This window comes from Maniola hyperantus, chromosome 8 (genome assembly GCF_902806685.2).
Source record: "Maniola hyperantus chromosome 8, iAphHyp1.2, whole genome shotgun sequence".
Taxonomy (NCBI): domain Eukaryota; kingdom Metazoa; phylum Arthropoda; class Insecta; order Lepidoptera; family Nymphalidae; genus Maniola; species Maniola hyperantus.
Genome location: NC_048543.1, coordinates 2,600,174 through 2,626,712, shown reverse-complemented (window position 1 = coordinate 2,626,712; position 26,539 = coordinate 2,600,174). Strand labels below are relative to the sequence as shown.

General features: G+C 38.4%; 1 protein-coding gene across 3 annotated transcripts in view; it reads left to right on the top strand.

Annotated features, from left to right (window-relative positions):
- The window catches only part of LOC117984450 (kinesin-like protein CG14535), a 437,285-nt gene that overhangs the window by 399,318 nt on the left and 11,428 nt on the right, over positions 1–26,539 (top strand). For all 3 annotated transcript variants that reach the window (XM_069500257.1, XM_069500259.1, XM_069500258.1), the window contains one exon: positions 18,991–19,194. In XM_069500257.1, coding sequence (XP_069356358.1) covers positions 18,991–19,194 — 204 coding nt within the window. The remainder of the gene's footprint in view (positions 1–18,990; positions 19,195–26,539) is intronic.

Here is a 26,539-nt window from a genome sequence, read left to right as displayed (position 1 = left end):
GACCTCCGATTAGGAGGCGGACATCTTAACCATTAGGCTATCACAGCTATAACTCTAAACATATCCAATCACAAAACAAAACAAATCAGTATCAAATCTAACTCAACTAATTATCCAGTTTGCCAAACCGTGGCGCGGATTCAGTTGAATTTCAGAACTTGTTTAATTTGCGGCAGAAGAAGTGTCCCTCGTTCGCGTTTAGGCACGTAATCCCTCTTAAAACTTGTAACAATCGTTAGGGGGCGCTGGAGTGAAGCCACTAGATACGCGTATAACTAGTGGAAATCGCTGATGCCATCTGAAAAAATAGAACGAAAGCTATTCTGATGAATAACAATGTCATTGGAAACGTGACGTAATTTCAAATGCGATTCTCGTAGATAGTCTAGTCGCATGTAAACCACCACAGATATAATAATTTTGAACATCACTACGATATTATAGGGGGTGGGTGGTAGGAAGACGCAGTGTTGGAAGACCCCCCACTAGGTACCGGTGGATGAACGACATCAGACGAGTCGCAGGGAGCCGCTGGATTCAGGCGGCGCAAGATCGTGGCGTGTGGAAGTCCCTACGAGAGACCTATGTCCAGCAGTGGACGTCTATCCGTTGAGGATGATGGTGATGATGACACACTAGTAACATGATGAGAGCAAGAGTCAAGACTGTCAACTTGTTGAAACTTGCAAGTCAGTCAAGACATTCCCATTTTATGTTCAGAGGCAGAGGGTAACATCAATAAGGTGTGCTAATGACTCCATAGTCTGTCTCAAGCTCAAGGACTGCGTTTGAGGGCCATCATCCCTAATGAGACTCTTAACTGTCCCCCCTGATTAAATATTTTGCCTTCCCACCTTTTAATGGCAGGAAATTATCTTAATTTTATTTTTCATGGCCGTGAAAATAGAAAAATTGTGACGTTTAATGATGCAAGATCATTATTGATAGGTACTGGGGAAATGAAAAAATTGGTCAAGTGCGTGTCAGACTACACACAAGGTAGGGTTCCGTACTTCCATAGTCAATGCTAGTTGCTAAAAACTAAGAGCCTCAATAGTTCAACGGTCTGAATTCCGAAAGGTCGGCGATTTAAAACCCACCCACTATTGTCATACCTACGTCTAGCACAAGCTTTACGCTTGATTGGAGGGGAAAGGGGAATATTAGTTATGATTAACATGGTTAATAAAGTACGTTTTGTGAAAAAAAACTTTGACGGTCTTTATTTCATAAACACTATTTTTTCCTAAAAAGTAAAAACTGTCTTTGAAACAATAAATTTTTTTCAAACAACAAACCAATAAAAAAAGAAACTAACACATCTTCGCATTTATTAGTAGTGATATACAATTACTTAGGTATCAGATCTGCAAACTGTTTTCATCCAATTCGCAATGGGTACCTACCTCAAAGCCCCTGGTACGTGCAACTTGCAAGACTAGACGAATTAAATTGAGAACTACATCTATCAAGCACCATAACGGTCCATTTCGAAATGCCAATATTACTTCTACAAATGCAAATTGTATTCATCCAATGTCAAACTAGCCTGTGTACGAGTAATCCAATTTGCAGTGAGTTCTCAAACTTGCTGCAAGTCGCAACTTGCGAAACTGATTTGAATTTGTAACTTCGTCCGCTGCTCGCACTTGCAATTTTAACGATCACCCAACTTTACAAAATCGAATACGTTCAGATTTCAGAAATCCAGTATGCGCACTGTTGAATGTTGAATGTTGTTTTTCATATCGAACTAGCTTATGCTCACGACTTCGTCCGCGTGTACTACGTAAATTTCAAACCCCTATTTCACCTTCTTAGGGGTTGAATTCACAAAAATCCTTTTCTAGCGGATGCCTACGTCTTAATAGCTATTTAGATTTCCGCAATCAATTTTGGATTTGCCTTTACACCAGTTAAAAAAACTATTAAAAAAATGCTCCTAAAAAGAATATTATACAATCGAAAGAATCGTGGATTTGACCTGCAGCTCGCTCCAGCAATGCACGGGTCTTCATTTACTTTTATACTGTTTGATTCTCCGGGATGAAAAGTAGCCTATGTCACTCTCCATGTCTTTAACTATACCCATGCAAAAAATCACGTCGATCCGTTTGCTCCGTTGCGACTTGATTGAAGGACAAACCAATAAACCATACAAAACCAACATACTTTCGCATTTATAATATGGGTAGTGAATAGTGATACGATTGTCTTGCTCTTTTAAAATTTCCAAGTCAAACTTTGTGAAACCGTCAAAGTTGTAGAGTTCTTCATATTTCTCTATTTTAAAAATCAGAACAAGTTTGGATAAGTTTCCTTTCTACGGACGACGTGACACTGTCACAAACTTTATTACAACAGGGAAGATATCATTTGACCCAATTTTGTTCCTTTTAGTAACAAACAAGCAAATTCCTCGTGACTTGTCTCCGTCGTCCTATAGGTGTAACGATGACATTATCATAATCATTGTGTGCCAGAGTCAAAGTAAAAGTCAAATAATTTATTCAAAATCCATACTAATAAGTAATATTATATATGTGAAAGTGTGTCTGTCTGCCTGTCTGTCTGCTAGCTTTTCAAGGCCCATCCGTTCAACCGATTTTGACGAAGTTTGGTACAAAGATACTCGTAGCTTGCATCCCAGGGACGGACATACGTCCCATCACCTAGTAATGTACCTTTAGAAGGAGATAGCACATTTGTAGAACGTTGTCTCTGTCGTTGAGACCGACAACGTCATATAGGTTATGAGTGACAGAGACAACGCTCTACAAAGCCGAAATGTCATTCTAAAGGCCGATGTACATTACTTTCTGCCGCGTACTGTAGTACCACTAGATACTCTCAAATAGTTATTTTATTCCCATTTTATTCCTAGTAGGTAAGCTTTCTTAATATGATTGTGTAGCCTCTGCATAGCTTCAGTGACACACAAACTGGTGGACAGACGGACGGACGGACTGGATTCCCTGTTTTACTACGGAACCGTAATAAAAATGATCATTATTTTTGTAACTGCTAATATTGATAGAACTCATAATCATAACTTCGAGGCATTTCAAAAGCTACGCATAACCAGTGATGATAAAAATAAATAATATAAAAAACCGGCCAAGTGCGAATCAGACTCGCGCACTGAGGGTTCAGTAGTACTCATTACGGTATATAGTATAGTAGTGGGTATTATATCGACATTTTTTTTTAATATTCACGATAAATCAAAAACAACTTACTAGATACTATGGATCTGACATAGTCACATAGTGATTGAAAGATCCCAAAAAATTTAGAATTAAAAAAAAAAAAATAGATCTCGTTCAAATCAATTTTCGGTGCATGTTTCCATAGTAATGTACATCATATACATATTTTTATCATTCTCTTATTTTAGAAGTTACAGGGGGGGACACATTTTACCACTTTGAAAGTGTCCCTCGCGTAAACTATTCAGTTTAGAAAAAAATGATATTAGAAACCTCTATATCATTTTTGAAGACCTATCCATAGATATGAGTTTGATGAAAAAAAAATTGAGTTTCAGTTCTAAGTATGGGGAACCCGAAAATTTATTGTTTTTTTTTCTATTTTTGTGTACAAATCTTAATGCGGTTCACAGAATAGGTACCTATCTACCAACTACCTAATTACCAAGTTTCAACAGTATAGCTCTTATAGTTCCGGAAAAAAGTGGCTGCGACATACACACAGACAGACAGACAGACAGACATGATGAATCTATAAGGGTTCCGTTTTTTGCCATTCGGCTACGGAACCCTAAAAATACCTTATCGGCCGTAAACAGAGTTGTAAACTCATGATGGCTCTCCAGGATAATTTACTTGGAGTGTCTTTTTATTTTTGTCGTCTTTATGAGATCGTTTGCGGCGATTGTGCCTCCCTTTCTTAATTTATTGCTATCACTATCCATTGCTGCGAAATAATATAAGCTTTCACTCTGCATCGTAGTCTTCATTTCTGAGGGTCGTGACCATTTTTAGGGTTCCGTACCTCAAAAGGAAAAACGGAACCCTTATAGGATCACTTTGTTGTCTGTCTGTCTGTCAAGAAACCTACAGGGTACTTCCCGTTGACTTAGAGTCATGAAATTTGGCAGGTAGGTGGGTCTTATAGCTGGTTTTAGGGGAAAAATCTGAAAACCGTGAATTTAGGGTTACATCACACAAAAAAAATTAAATTGTGGTCATGAACTAATAATTAGTATTTTTAATATTCGAAGTAAGATAACTATATCAAGTGGGGTATCATATGAAAGGGCTTTACCTGTGCATTTTAAAACAGATTTTTATTTATTTTTATGCATAATAGTTTTTGAATTATCGTGAAAAATGTCGAAAAAATACGACTGTACTACGGAACCTGGTGTGCGAGCCTGACTCGCACTTGGCCGGTTTTGTTATTATAGCATAATTTTAGGGGCTTTCTTGGGATATTAGATTGCGTCCTGTGCTGACGCCTGGCGACAAAACGTAAACGCTGTGAGAGGGATGATTAATTGGTGGGTCAAAATCATTTCCCGAGCGATGGTTCCTGCTGGTCTTCATAGCTGGCACCGTCGTCGTCGCAATTCAGAATTAAAGATGAAATGTTCCAAGTTGTATCGGTTCTAAAAATCATTAATTTATCATCAATTTATCTAAATGATGCACACGATTTCGTTAGCGTTGATATAGTTTTTTTAATCCCGTGGAAACAATTTTCCGGGATAAAAAGTAGCCTATGTAGTAGTCAACCATTCCAATTTTAGCCAAATCTCAGTATTTTTTGCGTGAAAGAGTAACAAACACACACATACACACACACACACACACATACAAACTTATACCTTTATAATAATGTGTGTGACAGTGTGATTATTATTAGTGTGATTGTGATTACGTATATAGATTCTCGCTGCAATATAGTGTAATTCACTTGGATTTAATTCAATGCAATTACTTAAGCAAATGGTAATTGAGTTTAACCCTTTTAGGGAATTCCTCGGCCGTTGTTTTATTTTATTAGTGAATTAAGTCTCCGCTTCCTTACCGGTGAGCTTGAAGTTTTTATTACACTTAGGGTCTTCACGCACTGCATACGATCTGAATCCGAACTGAATCAGGTACCTGAAAGGTAGTATTAAAATATATTCTGTGTCCGAATTTAAGAAAATTCAGATTTAGAAAACTTGAAAACTATTTTTCGTAGGAAACCTTCATTGGATCAAAAATTAATGTCACATGAGCTCGGTGGCTATCATTCAGTATTGGACACTGAGTTAGCGTCCAATCTGGACACAGTCTAACCTGGACACAGTGGGTAAGCATTTATACAAGTAGGTGATAGGTAATGTGGTTCAGTCGTCCATGAATAGTGCTTTGAATTGGAGAGATTCTCGGCTTCAGAAAACGACATTCGGGTCTAGTGCGCAATCTAAATACACTATGGCTACTTCGGATCCAGAATTTTCGGATTCGGATCGGATGCAGTGCGCAAAGAGTCTTACAATGATTGAGTTGCGTTATTAGTAGGTACTTCTGTGAAATTAAGACAGTTAGGGGAAACAAGAATTAGTCTTTTTAGTGCTAAAGTTTTTATTGCGGACTGTCTTACGATTGTAGAGAACTATTTTATTTCTGTATCTGTTAAGGAAAACTTTATTATTTCCAGACATAAACAAAACTTTATTTTTCTGAGCTATTTATTATACTACTAGACTAGCTTATGCTCGCGACATCTTCCGCATTGACTACACAAATTTCGAACCCCTTTGCATTTTCAAAAATCCTTTCTTAGCGGATGCTTACGTCATAATATCTATCTGCATGCCAAATTTCAGTTTGATCCGTCCAATAGTTTGAGCTGTGCGTTGATAGATCAGTCAGTCAGTCAGGCACCTTTTCCTTGTATATGTAGGTATAGATATTGTCTGCGACTTCGTCTGCCTGGATATAGGTTTCTATTAATCCCGTGGGCCCTTTGATTATGCGGAAAAAGTAACCTGGGTCTATCTCCAAGATGCAAGCTATCTCTGTACCTGAAATATAAGTACTTTTAGGTATAAGCTAACTTATAAGGTAGGTGTTCCGTATGCAGCCAGCAATGAAAAGAGGCTCTTTAATAATTTTAAGTAAGTACGTACTCCGCTGTGTAAGGGGTCTACAAACTCCACGGTTAAGCGTTTTCTAAACATTTGAGGTTATGCCTGTACCTACAGTTTATGTATAGTTAGCCAGTGTGTCTTGTATAAGTGAAATGAAATGAATATTTATTTACCAGAATATTACATATTGACTTAAATGGAGTCCTATAGTCTATTTTTTAATCCCAGAAACATTGACTTATATATTACTTCGTATGTACATTGTACAGGGCACCGACTCAGTGGTGCTTTAGCACCAATGCAACCTCAGTGACGTCTGGATTTCAATCGTCGTTCATTAGTATCTAAGAGGTGGCGCTGATTTATTTGGTTCCAAAACCGTGAAACATTTTGTTCGCTTGACCATATCTTGTCATTTATATCGATGCCCAGAGATAAAAATGAATTTGTATGGAGCGAGTGACGAAGAGATTGCCGTTAAAATTCAAACTAATACAATAAAACAAAGGTGGTATGAATGAAACTTATTATCGTTCTCACAACATACGTCGCCATAATGAAAACTAGAAATGGCTCCGCGCGCTGCAAACCTCATAATATTTTATAGCCTGGCGAAGATAACCAGCCATTTATATACAGGAGCCGACAAGAGTCGTAACTCGGTAACCGATGTTGGTTTAAATCTGGTACAGCTTCGCCCCCTTTGATAATTTTCACCTGAGCGCTGCGCCCCGCGGCGCGCCCTCTTCAAATTTATGTTGCCTGAGATACCATCTTCATTGTAAGAATTCGAATCAGGGGATAAATTGCTGTCGCTAGAAGAGACAAATGTGGTGCATGCCGCGTTCTTTTGATAACTTTATGTGCTTTTATTTATGTTTTCATGAGTTCATTATTATCAACTCTAATGTAGTTTATTTTACTTTAGTAGGTACGTACTAGTAAGTTGCTACAAATCTTCAAACTTTCTTGTTAGATTATTTTCATATTACCTATTGCATAATTAAAAGTAATACACTAAATAATGTTTCAGTTATTTTTTATTTTTGAAAGCCTAGTGGTGTAGTAGTGTGTAGATTTCGTTCTCCTATTCGGGATTCTGGGATTTGAATTCCGTGCATGCTCGCTTCGAACGTTTCACAGTTACGTGCGTTTTAAGCAAATAAAATAGGGATACATGAGGAAACCTGCAGTTGTCAATAATGTTCTCAAAGGTGTATGAAGTCTGCTCACCCTTACTTGGCCAGCGTTGTCTATGGCCTAAAAACTTCTCATTCAAAGAGGGGACTCATGCTCAATATTTTGCCAGCAAGATGGGTTGAGATGATGGTGATAATTTATAGATGTCACATTAAATACCTTTTAATCTGTTAAAAAGAGCAAAGGTTAAGGCTTAGTAAATTTAATTAAAGGCTATCATCTAAAGATCTTTTTTTCTTTTTTTAATTTATAGTTTAGCGCTTGGCTGCAATCAGACCTGCTGGCAAGTAATGATACAACCTAAAATGGAACGCGCTTGCCTAGAAGATGCCTATTCACTCTTGACTTGAAGGTTTGAAATCAATCTGAAAGGTTTTATACAAATTGGTAAGTACGCTCACTTCATCTAAAATACTGCGCTCATGTCGCTTCTAGTGTAACACTATTTCTTTTATTTTAAGATAGAGGGTAGCACGAAAGTGTCGCTTGCAATATTAGGATGTTAACCGCTGTAGACGATTTACATTATTCATTCGGGGCGTAGCGAGGATCAGAGTATGCTTTGATTTAATGTACACCAAACGTTAATTGGGCCTTTTAATCTATTACTGCGTGTTTAAGTTTCCCAAGAGACACTAGCTTTGTGTCTTCATCATTTTATTTATTTTACTTTATTTTATTTTATTTTAATAAAAGAATATTAGCCAACTAAGCGTCAAGCTCGTGCTAGGAGTAGGTACGACAATAGTGCAACGGGCGGGGTTTGAACCGTCGACCTTTCGGGTTTCAGTCCACTCCTTTACCGGTTGAGCTATTGAGGCTCTGATCATAACCGAGTATTTTATCAGCAGCTTTCTTTAGGATCATGTCTGTTCTCTTTAGATGATTATAAAATTTCGTCCAGTCTTACTTACACTGCTTCTGTACAAAAAAATCCGACTTCGAAAAAGGAGGACGTTCGCAATTCGTCGGAATCTTTTTAATATTCCTCTTGCGACAACTCTTTTAGGAACTAAGAATAAACAGTACCTATCTTCTTATTTGTAAATTGTAGTTCGTAAAAGTAGATTAGGAACTATTTTTACTTCAATGCGTTTATCATGAAAGCATTATACATATTTTGTTTTATATTTTGCGTAACAATTTTTCGCCCTGAAACAAATGACGCCAAATGAATTATTCACGAAGAAATATCACTCTCCTAACAACATCTAAGGTCCTCGAGAACAAAGCTCGCGGTTTCTACACCTTCGTTTGTGTACGAAACAGGAAAGTGAAGCCGCCGCAATTACATGCGCCTTCCTTTGTGGGAACTACTAACACAGTTTTCTTAAAAAAAGGTTTCAGTTTTCTTAGAAAAGCTTTGGCCGACGCCGCCTACCACAATTATTAATGTTGGATGTTGTTTTTTTTACATTCTTTTTTTGTCATATACGAAGCTTTTGACATACATCTTCTATATAAAATATCTTCTATATATGACTATATAAAAGAAAATCGTGACTGACTGACTGACTGATCTATCAACGCATAGCAGGACGGATCGGGCTGAAATTTGGCATGTAGATAGCTATTATGAGTAGGATGACGTATCCGCTAAGAAAGGGTTTTTTGAAAATTCAACCCCTAAGGGAATTGAATTGGGGTTTGAAATTTGTATAGTCCATGCGGACGAAGCTAGTTTTTCATAAAAATTTGCTTTGTTTTGTTTTCGTTACTGAGAAATCATTTTAGTAGCTAACATTAGGTATCTTTTAAAATAGTTTTCAGTTAAGTAGGTAGGTACTTTAAAAATATTAATAGATCAACGCCTTTGAACTATTGTCAAAGAATTATACTAAACAATACCATTTGATTTTAAGATTTAAGTAAGTTTGAATATTGGAGATAATTTGAATTAGCTAACTTAGTAGATAGGTAAGTAGTACTAATCCTGCTGAATTTGTGAACTAACCAAAAGCAGTTTTGTCATACATAATATTTTGATAAGTACAAATTATTTTCAAGCAAGTAGGTAGGTACCTACCTATTTATTTTGTACAAACGTTAAATTCTCATTTCAGCCTTAAAAATCTGGATATTATAAAGACGTTTGTTAAGTCCCTAATAAAATCTAGACCCATAAAGTAAATCTTCCAGCCAGCTTAGAGGGAAGTACTGCTGCAATGAAATATTCATGAGCACAATATCAGCACACTTGGTGGGATGAAATTAAACGTATGAGGACGCATGTTGGTTACCGTGTAATAAATTCACCCCCGACTTTTGAATATGTCCCGTTATTACACATTTTCACAATAGTCACTACCTTACTTGTTAGAGCGGGGATAGTTTATTTTTAGGGTTCCGTACCTCAAAAGGAAAAACGGAACCCTTATAGGATCACTTTGTTGTCTGCCTGTCTGTCTGTATGTCTGTCTGTCTGTCTGTCTGTCTGTATGTTTGTCTGTCTGTCTGTCTGTCTGTCTGTCTGTCTGTCTGTCTGTCTGTCTGTCTGTCTGTCTGTCTGTCTGTCTGTCTGTCTGTCTGTCTGTCTGTCTGTCTGTCTGTCTGTCTGTCTGTCTGTCTGTCTGTCTGTCAAGAAACCTACAGGGTACTTCCCGTTGACCTAGAATCATGAATTTTGGCAGGTAGGTAGATCTTATAGCTGACATTTGGGGAAAAATCTGAAAACCGTGAATTTAGGGTTAGATCACACAAAAAAATTAAATTGTGGTCATGTACTAATAATTAGTATTTTCAACTTTCGAAGTGAGTGACTATATCAAGTGAGGTATCATATAAAAGGTCTTCACCTGTACATTCTAAAACAGATTTTTATTAATTTTTATGCATGATAGTTTTTGAATTAACTTGCAAAATGTCGAAAAAATACGACTGTAGTACGGAACCCTCATTGCGCGAGCCTGACTCGCACGTTTTTATTTTATTTTTCAATATCCCGCGGGAACTCTTTGATTTTCCGGAATAAAAAGTTGCCTATGTCACTCTCCAGGTCTTCAACTATATCCATGCAAAAAATCAGGTCTATTCGTTGCGCGGTTGCGGCGTGATTGAAGGACTAACCAACAAACCAACACACTTTCGCATTTATAATATGGCTCATTCTTAGAATTTCAAGTGGTTATATTTAGGCTCTTTCTATAGCAAACTGGGTTATACTTAAAAGCAGGTTCTAGGCGAGATACAGGTAGATATGTACAGCAAGATGCAGCTTTTATAGCCAATGTAACCAAGTAAAATATGCTCCCCCGAATTTTGAATATTGTTCCGCGGCACACGGTTTGTTTTATCAAGCGACCTATCATAAACCTGTGCCCCACGATGATTCGTTGGTTTATGGCGTAAGGGGATATTCTGCACTGCGGAAATGTTAGTAGGTAACTATATTGTAGGGTCAGCAACAAAGCTAGGTTTGCACCCGCCAGTACAAGGGACTATGGACAGGTGCATACCTAGCTTTGTTGCTGACAAACCCTTCTTACTCTGAGAGGATATCTTATATCAAGCGACCTAACATTAACCTGTAGGGCGATTGTCTAAAACCTGCATCAATCATTATTACAATCTCGATTGTTCTGATTGGCTGAATTTGTGCGATTCTTGTTGCTACAATGCATTGTAGCCAATAGTGAGCGAGCATTAACCAATCAGAGATGATTGCGATCGTGACATTGTAGCTGTCAAACAACCGCGGTAGGGCCACTGTGCTCCATGATGATTCGTTGGTTTATGGCGTAAGGGGATATTCTGCACTGCGGAAATATTAGTAACTATATTGTATTAGAATTACTATACCCACGAGTTAGCGCGTGGATTCGACTTTTTAAATATCCCGCGGGAACTCTTTAATTTTTCGGGTTGAAAAATAGCCTGAATCCATCTCCGGGATGAAATCTCTGCTTGTATTAAACGTCAAAATAGGTTAAACGCGGATAGGCCGCAAAAAGCTAGCAGACAGAGTTACAGACAGACACACTTTCGCATTGTTACCTACTTCTTCACGCCACAATGACTAGGTAACCCGATTTGGCTGAAATGAAACAGGCCGGGGTTGTGTCTTACTAAAATATGTTTCATAATATAAGATTTATTTTGTATCTATTCTACTCCCTATACCACCTCTCGTACTGCCAAGAGTCACTGGTAGAGATCTCTCATAGAGATAAGTGCTCCCCTGTCCATTTTTATTCTCTTTTTCTCTTTATTGTAAATGATTTTGGTACAAATAAAAACAAATAAGTAACATTTCGAATAAAAACAATACATAGACGTAGATACTTTTAACCCGGATAATCATAGAGTTCGCATTTAGTAAATTATATTTATTTATATAGGAACCTCAAAACTGCAGCAGAAACTAATGTACTTACTACGGCGTTTAGAGTGACATTTTGGCTCTGTCACTGATAGCTATGTGACGTTTTGTCAGTCTCAACGACAGAGACAACGCTTTTCAAACCTGCTATCTCCTTCTAAAGGTCGATGTACATTACTTTTTGCCGCGTACTATGTACCACAGTGCGTTTAAGGGCTTTCATTGTAGTAAAGCTAAACAAGGTCTTTCCGACGTGCGCGCTGTCGATAACGCGTCACTCCGACGGCGAATTTCAAATTTGTTTGCCCCAATCGCCCATAAAGAATATCTGAATAATAAGGGCCATGGCGGTCTGATTGATTAGGCGGTCGTGAAATATTTATGAGTTCCCATCATTTCCCTACACCGATAACAGAACGTGATAAACACGATGTTAGTTTTTTTATGAAACTTTTTTTTATAAAATGGCGAGCAAACGAGCAGGCCTCATGTTAAGTGATTACCGCCGCCCATGAATTGCAGTACCAGAGGAACCACCAATGCGTTGCCGTCCTTTCAGGAATTTGTTGGACCGCTCCTTGGATAAACCCATGTTTTTAACGTGCTAACATTTTTTTGGTAACTTTTAAAAGAATGGTAATGGGCCGCTATATTTTGAAGGATGCTTATAGGTGTCGTTTTACCAAAAGGTGAGGATAATTTATGCTATACCGTGCCGGGCCCGAGCCGTACCGCGTTCGAGGCACCGATCCACGGATTGCAAAATTTATATGAAGAAACGTAACACGCTTCGGAAGACTCGATCACGGCACTGTCTGATGTGACCTCATACAAATTGCCAATCTGTGTGACGTGGCACGGCTCGAGCTCGGCACGGTCTAGCATATATCATCCTTAAGGGTTTCTTCATATACCTAATACAGAATCCTAAAAAAACAATAACCTCCATATACCATACACTAAATTACATAAAATATTATCACAAACAAACTTTTTGTAATTTCGCAATCACTCAACCGTGTTCCCCGATCCCCGTATTCCGTGTTTATTACTGGAATATCTCAGCTTAGCACATGGAAGGTTTCATTACCCGCCTTTAATTTTATGCATGGATGCGTGCATCGTCGCGTCGAACATCTTGCTTAAACTTTACTGCGCGAGGATATTGGGGCGTGGGGAGAAAACCGCGGAAAATGCCAGAGATTGCAGGCTGTATAATTTAATACCTTTGCCACCAAGATGACTAATGATTAAAAAAAAATTTGCCATGGCTTTCTGATGCGGCAAAGTTTTTTTTAAGATATTATAAGGCAAAGCTGGTGCATTCGTTTAAAAGTCAAATTGCTTGACTTGAGTGTCAAGTATACATTGTGTTATACCGATACCCATAAGCCCTTAGCGTAGCGGCACAGACTGGCATGGTGTTAACGCACTTATGAGCAAGTTTCAAAAATGGCGGCCCGCAGTCTATAAAAGTCATCGAGTGTGCGTTAATCAAATAGATATCGTCTAAACTCTAAAATAACGTCTTTTCGATGATAATGAGACATGGTTCCAGCTCAATAGCAATTTGCGGGACTTACATTCAGTCTGTGAACGTTTCTTTTTCCTTGATGTATTTTTCCTTGTCATTCGTCTTTAATTTTATGCACGAGTGCTTGCATTGTATTAAAGAAAAGTTGTACTCCAATTTCACTCTGAAAATGTAAGGGAAGATGTGGAAAGTTTTTTTTAAATTTATTACTTTTTAAAGCATGTTTAACTTAAAAACAGCCTTAGTATTGAGCGAAAACCGGGGTTGGAAAAAAATCTGTTTTTTTTAATGTTTGACTGTTTTAAAATACCTATGGTGTTCAAAACACGTTGTTTCGTTAACGTTCCTGGCGAAAATACGTGGAAGAAAACTGGTCTAATATAATAACTACGTGCAGTACGCGGCAGAAAATAATGTACATCGACTTTTAGAAGGAGATAGCAGATTTGTAGAGCATTGTCTCTGTCGTTGAGACCGACAAAATGTGATATAGGTATGACTGACAAAGACAACGCTCTACAAAGCCGATATGTCATTCTAAAGGCCGATGTACCTACATTATTTTCTGCCCCGTACTGTACCTAACTATTTGGAATTTAAACCTAGAATTTTATGTATAGGTAGGTATAGGTAAAATCACGCACCTAAATACTTAGAAAAAGCTTATTAATGTTTACGGAACATAAAAATACGTGTCACGAAATTAAATTACGTATTATTTTACGTGAAATATATTTACGTGAGAGCGAAAAAGCAAAATAGCACCCGTCGCAGCCATTTCGCCTGTTGTTGTCAACAAGATTTGTATTTCTCCTTTATTTTATCATTCCGTATTAAGATAACATTATTTTCTTTTTATGTTATGACAGATTCCCGGTCATACAAAGGCACAAATTCATCGAGAAAAGGTAACAGACAGACAGAGAAGAAGACACACTTTCGTATCTATAATATTAGTATGGATTTTTGGTTTTTATGGAGTACTAGCTGACCCGCCCCGGTTTCGCTCAGGTGGAATTTGTGGAATTTAGAAAATCATAAAAAATAAAATAGGCGTTTGAAATTTTAGTCGCAGGAATAAGCTAGTTATTTATAAAAGAAAAAAATGTAGCAGACTTCTCTCAATGTATTCATTCATTTGGGTTAATCCAGCTTATTTCAAAATAGTTAAACTAATCTTAGTGACACAATAATTGGTCCAGCGATAACGTAATGCCTACAGCTATTTACAATCAAAAAGACAGGATAATAATTGAATTCCCCGTGAGGAGTTTAGTTTACCGAGTCGGCTGACGAGTTAATCCCGCAAGCCTGGTTAACTGACGCCCGATAGTGCGCCGCAGCCTGTTTCGTGTGTACCTATGTGTGTAATGTAAACCTATTGTCATTCTATATTCATCGTCATCAGCCCATCGCCGGCTCACTACTGAGCACGGATCTTCTCTCAGAATGAGAAGGATTTGGTCATAGTCCACCACGTTGGCGATGGCCAAATGCGGATTGGCAGACTTTACATACTACCTCTGAGAACATCTACTTGTCTGCTACTTCTCTCTACGCCCTACGGGAGCTATTTTTTTCCGTGGATTATCAAAAAAATCTTTAATACAAACCTTGTTCGGACAATTATAACGATTGTATAACCAACACAAAAAAATAAAGTGTACCTACCTACATACATTTGGCAATTCGTTTTTATTTTTATTCTTAGAAGATAGAAGATAGATGTATATTTAGTTGCAACTGGCACCAACACTGATAGATAATCTTCTCAATTGAACTGAAACAATTGTCTTAATGACGTCATTTGCATAACAACGCGGCGCTAGTGGATATCCTAGAATAATAAAGTAGAGGGGGATTCCAACATCAATGAGTGGATATCATCTATAACTAATCAGTCGTGCCTAATCCCGCATTGTGAACTGAGTGATTGCGATTGACTTTGCGGCTTACACCTTATCAGCATATTGCAGCTGCAGCCTGCCGCATACTAATTCAAAAGTTGATTTTTTACTATATTATCAAAGATATCATATATCTCAATATTGGCAAAAATCATCCAATTATCAAATCATGCAATAAGGTAGGTAGGTATTTGACTATGTAAAAAATAAATTATTTTCTCAGTGATGATTTAATAGAGGGTCTTCCAAAATACGTAAGATATACGTTCTTTATTAGTTTTATGTGTGATAACCATTTTAAATTATCGATTAAAGTAAAAAAGGACGTCAAATAATTGTGACGTCACATACCGGTATTTTATAGAACCTCTCACACTAAGCGCGCGGTTTGAGGTTTGATAAAAAGTTACTGATTTGACTAGTCTACTTGGCAAATACCGGATGGTTTGCAACGTCTTATCGACGTCATTTGCATAACGACGCGGCACTATAGTTCGATCATTACAAACGTGCGAACTGGGTCATAAATCATTTTTTTTTATCCGACCTCTCACTCGCACTTACAGGCTTATGGAACTGGAACCTGTTGCCCTGGTGTAGTGTTGGCAAATTCAATCAAAAAAAATGTACGCTACCGTAAAATCTTAACTTTACTTTTTTTTCTTTATATTCATTATAAGCAAACGCTATAATGAATAAAAAAATACGCTTTCTAGCTCGTTCTAGCTACATCAAACGACACAAAAGCTATAAGCTCATCACGGCATAAAACGGAACGCAGCACAGGAATGGCTTATTGCAAATAGACATAAAGATTTTCATCCCGCCATCCATCGCTTTCATCGGCCGACTGGCGTTTGAAGTTATTCCAGAATTACATCCCATTATAAGGTCTTGTCACACACAAAGCGCGGCAGCAATGTTTCGAACGAGCATTCATACTGAGGGCTTAGCTAAGTACCCACTCAGTTTACATAATATTATAATCTCGACATCTTTGACAGATTTCGATTGTCGAAACACTACAACTAAACAAAATGTCTAAGTAAAATGGACCAAACTATATTTTCAAAGGTTCGTATTTCTTGGGACCCTCATGGGGTCCTAGAGTCCAGTAACCAGTTCGGATCTCTGATTATATTTAATTGCTTAAAATTCTAAAGTGACAGAATTCAATACAAGGTCTTTACCGCTTCTCAGAAATCCCTTTAGAAAAACATTATGTACTGCCCGCGACTGCGTCTACTTGGATTTAAGTTTTTAAAAATTCCGTGAGATTACTGTTTGATTTTGCGGATAAAAAGTAGCCTATATCACTCTCCTAGTCTCAACTATATCCATGCAAATCTCACGTCGTACCGTTGCCCCGTTACAACGTGATGGAAGGACAAACCAACACACACACTTCCACATTTATGGGTAAAGAGGTTTAGTATTACTAATTTTAGCGATTAAAAATCATACGATACGTTCAGCAACATCCTATCGCATTGATGACGAAGTATCGCTTCCGTCGCGCGTAGTGTCTGCTGAGGCCTTTAGGGCTTTATAATTCAGTCGGAGGCATTCGCAAATTAGCGTGACACGTCTCGAGTAATCCTCTAATGGCATTCAGCCCGTGATCAAGCAAACTAGACACGTCGTGCACAATGGCTTATCGCAGGCCGAATTACGACTATTAGCTGATTACGGCTGAAGAGTCAACTACCCTCATGTTGGTAATCCACATATTTTGCTAATGTTTGCACCCCTTGCATCTTTTGAAGACTAATAACAGATTTTTTTTGATGATTCCTATTAGCTGATTAGGTACGAGCGGGGAGAGAATAATGAGAGAAACATACTTCAAAAACGCAACGTGTGTCCTGTTCTATGTGATCCTATAGTCGACGCATTTTAAACCGAGTCGTCGAGTTCTGTCTGTACAGGTCGTAGGTAAGTGCGAGCGAAACACAAATAACTCGACGACTCAGTTTAAAATGCGTCGACTATAGTACTTAGTAAATCCATTCTAATATTATAATTAATGCATGTGTCTTTCTGTCTGTTTGTTTATCTGCTAGCTTTTCACGGTCCATCCGTTTAACCGATTTTGACGTAGTTTGGAACAGAGATAGATTCGGGCAATATTTTGGTTGTCTCTTTGGAAATTGATGGCAATCATACAAATGCATTGTAAAACTTCTAACTCTGCGCTTTCCGGTGTGAGGTCGCCATTCTCTAGCACCTTGGGACTCCAACGGCTATCGGTTTTTCAAACTATGTGGCCTGCCTCAAGCTAAGCTATTTCAACTTTACAACCCGTTGAGCTATGTCGGTTACTCTATTAGGTATTTACCTGTTCTTAATCAAATTCAAAGAATACAAATACAGCTGATACTGGCTGTACTCAAGTGGATACACTCCACCTCCCATGGCTTCACCAACCTCACGGTTATATGGGCCCAATCGCAAGAGAGCCCCCGGTACTTGCTCTTGGCGCCCGGTACCTGCTCTTGGCGACTCACTTGGTTAGTCGAAGTAAGCCAAGTGGTTAGTAGAACCCATCCGGGGTCCATTTTCAGAGGGACTCTGCTTGCGAAGCGGCGTGGATGAGGCGTTGTCCTAAGATCATCGCGCGAGTGCGACCTTCGCATGCTTGCGTCAAGTACTTAGAACATAGAGCAGAAACAAAGAGGAGATGTTGTATTAAGATTTCCCTATGAAATATCGAGTGACATTTTGCGGGGTGAGGGGTTGTGGAACGCCGCCCACTTCTCAATTTTCCATCTGCGGGTTAGTAGCAAAACTACTCGCTTAGCGACCTAACATCGATATATTGATGTCACTACATAGTTCAGCTATCTCACACTAGATGTCAATAATCTAGAACTATTTTAATAATTACGTATAAAATTACTTACAAATGAAATGTGATACCATTCATAGCATCAGAACGTCTGTCTGAATAACTTTGACACGATAAAACACAACACTTCATCCTTTTGTTCTTAAAAACGCGAAAACACACCGATAATACGAGTCTCAATATATGTGAACCTGACGAACGCAGACAGCATACTAACTAAGGCCCCGCCCACAGTGATGACGTCAGGACCTAGTTGAAAATCACAGTGCACAGTTGCTTAGGCCAACTCCTCTTTGTTTCTGCTCTATGACTTAGAACGAGAAAACGCGATCATCGCGCGATTGCCAATTAGGACCTATTCGAGATCAGTAGGTATATTTGATCGCGCGTTCGTACGAGTAAAATTCGCGCGAACTTGCGATGATCGCGTAATCGCGTTGTATTAGGGCAACACCTGATACTACGCGTTGCACGGATAGCTATATTTACCATTATGGGTGTCACTCACGAAATTGAAATGCTAAAATTCAAAGATATTCTTAGTGCGTATTTCATATAAACTAAACCCATTATACGAGGCACTTGCCGCGGGATGTGATTACGTACATAATTCTAACAGCGTCTCGCAAATCACTATGTAATTAGATGGAAGTAATTACGGCAGGTTGTCTCTTTGAATTAGTTAGTTGAGGGGTTCCTGTTAGTGATAGAGCATCATAGAGCATCTTTTGCTATGTAAGCGCTGCTACGCGCTTACTAAATTAATTAAAGCGCTTAATAAAGGTTTAAAAGTAGTGCTATTCTTTTCTACAAGAAACTTATAGAGACGCCAACGCGTGCCAGACCATCGTTATTTCATAAAAGCAGAAAGTTTATCTGCATATTGTCCCCAACACAGGGAGGAACGATCGGCGACTATGAAGTTTGGATCATGGTGACTTTGGGAGGTAACAGGTAATAAAGGTGTAAAAAATCTTACGTTAGAGTACAAAGTCAATTTTTTTTCTTAAACTTAAACTTTAAGGGTGTCTGAACAATGCCTAGGTATTATCCTTCAAGATGTGTTTATTGTTCCAGGTCAAAGTAATGCTTCGAGTCGGCGCATCAGGCGAGGGCCCCTTCACGAGCGGCACACAGACCTTCTCTCTCGACAAGCGCAAGAAGCAAGTGACGTTGTGCGAAGCGGCGCCCGCGGCCACCGCTCCTGAAGACAGAAAAGTTGGTGTCGCTGCACCCAAGATGTTCGCCTTCGATGCTATATTCTCACAGGATGATGCCCAGGTTACTTTACATTACTTATTACTAAATTAATTAAAGCGCTTAATAAGTCAAACTTAATCGACAGATTTTAAAGCAGTACTATTTTCTACAAGAAACTTAGAAAAAGAGAGCTATCTTGTTAAAAGCAGTTCAGCATGTTAGAGCAAATGTAGTTTCCCTGCCGTACAATAGATGTCGTTGGTATAAGTTTATCTCGCGCTATTCATATTAGAAAAAAAAATTGCAAATCGGTCCAGAAACCTCGAAAAAATCGGTAATCTAAATAAATATATATCCTAGGAACTAGGAATCATCCTTGTGCTCGTACGTATCGATCTTTTGTATCAAAACAATTTTTATCGAACCAGGACGTCCAACTTCGCATTTTAGACACCCCAATCAAACTTTTCTACCAGCAACATCATTGTTATCCTCTCCAGGTTTAAAAAATATTCTTGAAAATTTGCCCAAATAAGCAAAATATTTCTGCACATAATTCAATTATCTCAGATTCTCCATGAATCTCAAAGGCATATTCGAGTACATCGAGTGACATTTTACGCCAACACATAAACCTGAATTAACGTTAAAGCGTGCAGTCATCTGATATTCCCGGGACACGGTGTTTACGCCGGGAAACTTCCACGATCCCTGGCCCAGGAACGAAGGAAATGTGTACTACATGAAACTTTCAAGTTTTAGTTTTGGTCCAAGATGAAATGCTTAAAATGTTTTCTAACTCGAACATGACCTGAAATATCTCAAGATTCGGCAAGTTTTGTTTCTTGAACCCTCTGGCAATATCATTAGATACTTTGCTTGTAATAATCAAACTTTCAAATTTTTGTTTTGGCCCTAGAATATTATTAAAACTAGCTTATCGTCAGCCCAGCCAGCGACTTCGTCCGTGTCGATTTAGGTTTTTAAGAATCCCATGGGAACTCTTTGATTTTCCGGTCTTTCAGGTCTTTCACTATTGCCATAAAAAAAAATCCGATCGTCGAGGTCGATCCGTTGCTCCGCTGCAACGTGATTGAAGGACAAACCAATAAACCCACAAACAAACACACTTTCGCATTTATAATATGGGTACGATTTGCCAACTTATACAATAGTAGGTATACCTAACAATAAATAAGTTACCGTAGGAAGTTGAACGTAGGAAACTATAAACAAAATGATGCCACAAATATTTCATTGTTTCACAATGTATTTCGGTTATCTAAATATAAAAAAGGAAAAGGTGACTGACTGACAGTCAGTCAGTCAGTCACCTTTTCTGACTGACTGACTGATCTCTCAACGCATCTCAAAATACTGGACGGATCGGGCTGAAATTTGGCATGCAGAATGCAGATAGCTATTATAACGTAGGCATCCGCTAAGAAAGGATTTTTGAAAATTCAACCCCCTTAGGGGGGTGAAATAGGAGTTTGAAATTTTTGTAGTCCACGCGAACGAAGTCGCGAGCATAAGCTAGTTTCACATATAAAAATATTTTGAAAATTAAACAAAAATCCGCAATCTCCTAACTTGGAACGTCCGCAGTCCGTTGTCCCGACCTTTCTATATACTTCAAAATTCATGTGCAAAAATTTCTCGCCGAATTTCATGTTTAAATTGTTGAAAGGCCGTGCTCCGTTCGGTATCGCCGGCTATGCAGTAAAATTGGCATTTTTCGCTAACATCTGAAGTTTAGAATATCTGAGAAAGTTGGGCCCCGTACCTGTAAAAGTTTGATCTTTTTGAGAAACATTTTAAATTCTAGCGGAAAAGAGCTAGGTACCTATCTAATGTTATATTAGAAATAACTTCTTACTGGAGTTTATATATTGACTAGCTTATGCCTGCGACTTCGTTCGCGTGGATTTAGGTTGTTAGCATCCCGGGGGAACTCTTTGAATTTCCGGAATAAAAAGTAGCCTATGTTACTCTCCAGGCCTTTAACTATACCTACTTTTGACGACCTCCCTGGCGCAGTGGTGAGCGCTGTGGTCTTAATAGTAGGAGGTCCCGGGTTCGATTCCTGGCAGGGGTTTGGAATTTTATAATTTCTAAATTTCTGGTCTGGTCTGGTGGGAGGCTTCGGCCGTGGCTAGTTACCACCCTACCGGCAAAGCCGTGCCGCCAAGCGATTTAGCGTTCCGGTACGATGCCGTGTAGAAACCAAAGGGGTATGGGTTTAATAAAAACTGCCATACCCCTTCCAGATTAGCCCGCTATCATCTTAGACCGCATCATCACTTACCACCAGGTGAGATTGCAGTCAAGGGCTAACTTGTATCTGAATAAAAAAAAAAAAAAAAAACCTACCTATGCAAAAAATCACGTCGATCCGTCGCTCCGTTGTGACGTGATTGAAAGACTAACCAACAAACAAACACACTTTCGCATTTATACTGATTTGACGCATTTATATCCAAATAAATAATATCTATCCCGGCAGTACTCACGTGTCTAGTCGACGTTAGCCCGACTAGTTTCGAACCCATCCGGGGTCCTTTTTCAAGGGAGTCAGTTCGCGCACGCGCCGCGGCTGTGACTCTCACACACACTCACACTCAGAGTCACAGCCGCGGCGCGTGCGCGAACTGACTCCCTTGAAAAAGGACCCCGGATGGGTTCGAAACTAGTCGGGCTAACGTCGACTAGACACGTGAGTACAGCCGGGATAGATATTATTTATAATGGAAATCACTCACGGTAGTTTAAACGCTAAAATATATCCAAATATTTCATTGTTCCAAGCCTAAATACATCACTGTTTATACTGAAAACGTGAATTACATCCGAAACAATACGTACATCACCCAAGTAAACCTCAACACAGTTGGTACAAGGCTGGTAACTCATAAATATAGAGTACACCGACTCTACAAGCAAACATGGCTGCCGCAAAACAAACAACATATTTGAATTAAATAGAACATAATTAGAGTACTTACTAGCTTAGCTTTAATTACGTAACTAGGTGCTTATAATGTAATAGGATTACGTCTAGCTTATGCTTAAATTAATAGTTTAGCAAAACTTGATAAAAGCTAGTTATTATTTATTTCAATATATTATGTCAATTTTAACTACAAAAAAACTGGCCAATTGCGAGTCAGGCTCGCGCAACGAGGGTTCCGTAGTACAGTAGTATTTTTTCGACATTTTGCACGATAATTCAAAAACTATGATGCTTAAAAAATACTACTACACAAATTCCAATCTAGATTTTACCCTTTTGGGTAAATTGGAATTTGTGTAGTCCAAAAATACTTTCTTAGCGGACGTTTACGTCATAATAGCTATCTGCATGCCTTTCAGCCCGATCCATCCAATAGTTTGAACTGTGCGTTGATAGACCAGTCAGTCAGTCACCTTTTCCCTTTATATATTATTTAAACCATCATCTCAGTTCTCAACCCATCGCCGGCCCACAACTAAGCACATGTCTCCTCTCAGAAATGAGACCAAATTTAGGCCAAATTCAATGCAGGCCAAGTGCGTATTGGCAGACTTCACACAGTTTTGAAAACATTATGGAGAACTCTCAGGCATGCAGGTTGAATGTTTTTGTTCGATTTCCATTCTAATTTAAAATTAAATGTCTCATTTAGTTTAATTATTGTGTAGAAATTTGTGGCGAAATTAATTTAAATTAAAAGACGGAACATCTATTCATTCTCAAACACAATCCTTAGATGTTGCAACAGCATAATATTAAGAAGACGAATGTAACAAACAAATCGTATATCTTACGAGGCATGCACACCACAGTGTATAAAATACGCGTAGGCACTAAATCAGTGCGACAACAACGCGCGTCATTAATATTATGTAATCCCTTTATATACGCAGTCTGCATTAGCTACTTAGCAAGCCATAGCATAGACAATAGCAAAGCTAAATGTTTTGCAGTATTACAGTGCGACAAGGCTCTCTTGGCACTTGAGTGACATTGACAGGGCGGCGCTGTTGGAGAACAAATGGAACAAAAGCTTATAATATTCAAACAAGATCAAAGGGGACACTTGACGGTAACATTAGTATCGATTTTCCCCGCGCGCCAAGGTAGCCTTGTCGCACTGTAGCTTGCCCAAGAAGCGGTGAATGCCTTTTTTTTTTACGTTGGGAAATTCATCCCTCCCGTGAACGGGCAAGGTATGTGGGACTCGTCAGCCGAGAGGCGACCGGAATAACCACTAAAACCCAACGGCGCTCCTACGCTGTGCTGACGACTGGGTCACGGGAACACCGAGTTATTTCTACCGCGCCCAGCCAGCGACGTCCACCCAGGCGGACCCTCCACCGGGGACCTTTAGGTCAGGTCGCTGCATGTCTGAGGCGCACCAGTGCGTCTCCTGAACCTGGGTGTTAACGGGCGACAGCTGATAGGTCGCCCGGAACCTAAAGGAAGTGGTGGTTAACCATTGTTAAGACTTCGGCCTCCTATTCAGAGGATTCGGTGTTCGATTCTGGGCACGCAGTTTTTGAATTTAATAAAATTAATATTTTATTTTTAATAGTCCATTAACTGCCGCACTCAGAGTAGCTTAATCGTTACTTAAGTTTAGTTAAAACGAGACAGATTTATCTCTCATATAAATCTGTCTCCTTTTAACTCAATCTTAAGTAACGATTAGCGACTCTGAGTGCGGTTGTAAGGAGGATTTATCTTTGACTTGTTATAATCGTAATTCATTTTTCAATCATTAACAATCAGCAATTGTGTTGCCAGACTAACTAATTTCATCAAATCCAAGAGGTATTTTCTTCAACAAGCTATATTTTCTAAACGACCTCTAAAGAAGAAGAAGATCTCAATTATTCATGTCGTGAAAGACTAATTTATTACTTACTTGCCTAAACTAATGAAACAAAAAAATCAGATATATTTGAGGCCACAGTGTAAATTTTATGCGTGCACAATAAATCAGCGCGACAACAGCGCGCATCGTCATTAATATCGTGTAATCCCCCAACATCCGCATTCGCTGCATTACCCACTTACCAAAGCTTAATTTGTAGCCGTGCCACTAAGCTTCTGTAAAGTGTTCTAATTATGTTGAGTTCCTCAAATCTCGGCTTTTTTCCCTTTAAAGCAATAAAACTTGCAGCAAGTCTAATAGTGCAAGTTTTGTATAATGAAACTTGCATAAAGCAGTATGCCCATGGACAGTACTCTCACAAGAAGCCTGGTACTTACCTTAAATTTTTTATTTATTTATTAAAGCTTTAAAAAAACATAATTTCTCAATCATTCATGAATATTTGTTTTTAAGGATTAAAAAGTCTGAAACTGACTGTTTTTAGGCTTCCGTACCTCAAAAGGAAAAACGGAACCCTTATAGGATCACTTTGTTGTCTGTCTGTCTGTCTGTCTGTCTGTCCGTCTGTCTGTCAAGAAACCTACAGGGTACTTCCCGTTGACCTAGGTTGATAAAATTTGGCAGGTAGGTAGGTCTTATAGCTGGCATTAGGGAAAAAATCTGAAAACCGTGAATTTGTGGTTACATTACACAAAAAAAATTAAACTGGGGTCATAAACTAATAATTAGTATTTTCAATTTTCGAAGTAACATAACTATATCAAGTGGGGTATCATATGAAAGGTCTTCACTTGTATATTCGGAACCTATATTTGTACGGAACCCTCGTTGTGCGAACCTGACTCGCACTTGGCCGGTTTCATTAAAGAGGTATGCCTAGAGAGGTAGCTAGGCAAACGTACAAGTACATAGCCAGCTACATCTCGCCCATACGGCGAAGGCTTAGGAGCTTACGCGCGCCGCCGCCTTGCCAACCGTCTGTGATTGTAATGAAATTTACCTCCAGTGAATTTTGAGCTCATAAACACTGAGCGAACTAAAACGCGATGTTTATCCCTCAACAGTTCAAATGATTCTTCAGAATTTAATAGTGTAAATTGACTATACACTCTAATTGAAATAAAAGCCTTCGCAACCCGTTGAGCTATGTCGGTCACACTGGTTACCCTACGAATCTCGTCATACACAGCCAAATACTTACAACTAATTTTACGTCTTATGACTGTGCGACGTCATAGGACGTAAATCGCAAGTTTTCAGTAACATTGCGTTAATTACCGACCTATATTATTATACTTACCTAATATATTATTATGATTTCATCGATTTCTTTTTCAATTTTGATTTATACATATACCTTTTATTATCTAGATTAGTTCAGTAGCTTAGTTCAGTATCTATAAGAGGAATGTGCAACATCCACATAAACTCGAGAGTTTCAGGATGTGAAGCGGAAAAATGTACAATTATTATTCGGTTGAAATATAATAAAGTAAAGTAAGTAAGTAACTAATAGTTAGTAACTAATAACTATTGCATTGATTATTATTAATTATACAAATATTATGATGAAACAATCGCAACTAAACAAAAGGGTTTCGAGGGCAGTTCGGGACGAGAACAATCCTAATTGTTACGATAATTTGATAAACTACCCTCTGTATTAATTCCAACCCATTTCAGACGGGGATGGGGGATGCTCATTAAAATTTTCACTCAAAACAATTTCAATATTATTCCTTCCTTACCTTTATAAATAGGTTCCCAAGTAGGGTAACCATTCATAAACATTGTGGATAATTTGAGAAAAATTTCTAAACTGAACTAAAATGATAGGTCTAACTCACCTACCTAATATTGCTATTCCTTACATAATGCTCCCTGCAAAAGAGGATAGCACTACTTTTAGACTTGTCAATTTAGTTTAGTTTAGAAATTGCGTACAAAATCCACGATGCACCTCTAAATTTTCGGAGTTATGTGCGTTTTAAGTAAGTTATTAAATATCACCTTGCTTTAAAGGTGCACGAAAACATCGTGAGGAAACCTGCATGCCTAAGAGTAATTCTCCATAATGTTATGACCTGCGTGGTAGACTATGGCCAAAACCCTTCTTATTTGAGAGGAGAAGCGTGCTCTGCAGTGAGCCGGTCATGGGTTGATCATGATGATGATGATGACGTTTAATAAAAACAAACATTTTATTAATTATAGATCTTGAATATAATTATTAAACATAGTAATTTATAGATAAGCCTAACTGAAATAATGCGATACTTATCTCAAAAATTGCACTAAAACTTGTGAAATAAAGTAGTACCTAACTGAAGTAAAAGGAAACTTAGTTGCACAGAAAACTTGTAAAAATAGTTTGTTAATTACGAACAAGTTTATTTTGTTAAAATCCGCTAAATCCGAACTAAGTAGAACTAGGTTTTAGCGGAGTTTAGTAAAGCTTGTTACTCGTGTGGGTTCGTCGATCTTGTGTACCTACTTATGTTTAATTACTTACAGTTAAACCCCGATTCAGTTTGAATTACTTTTAACTA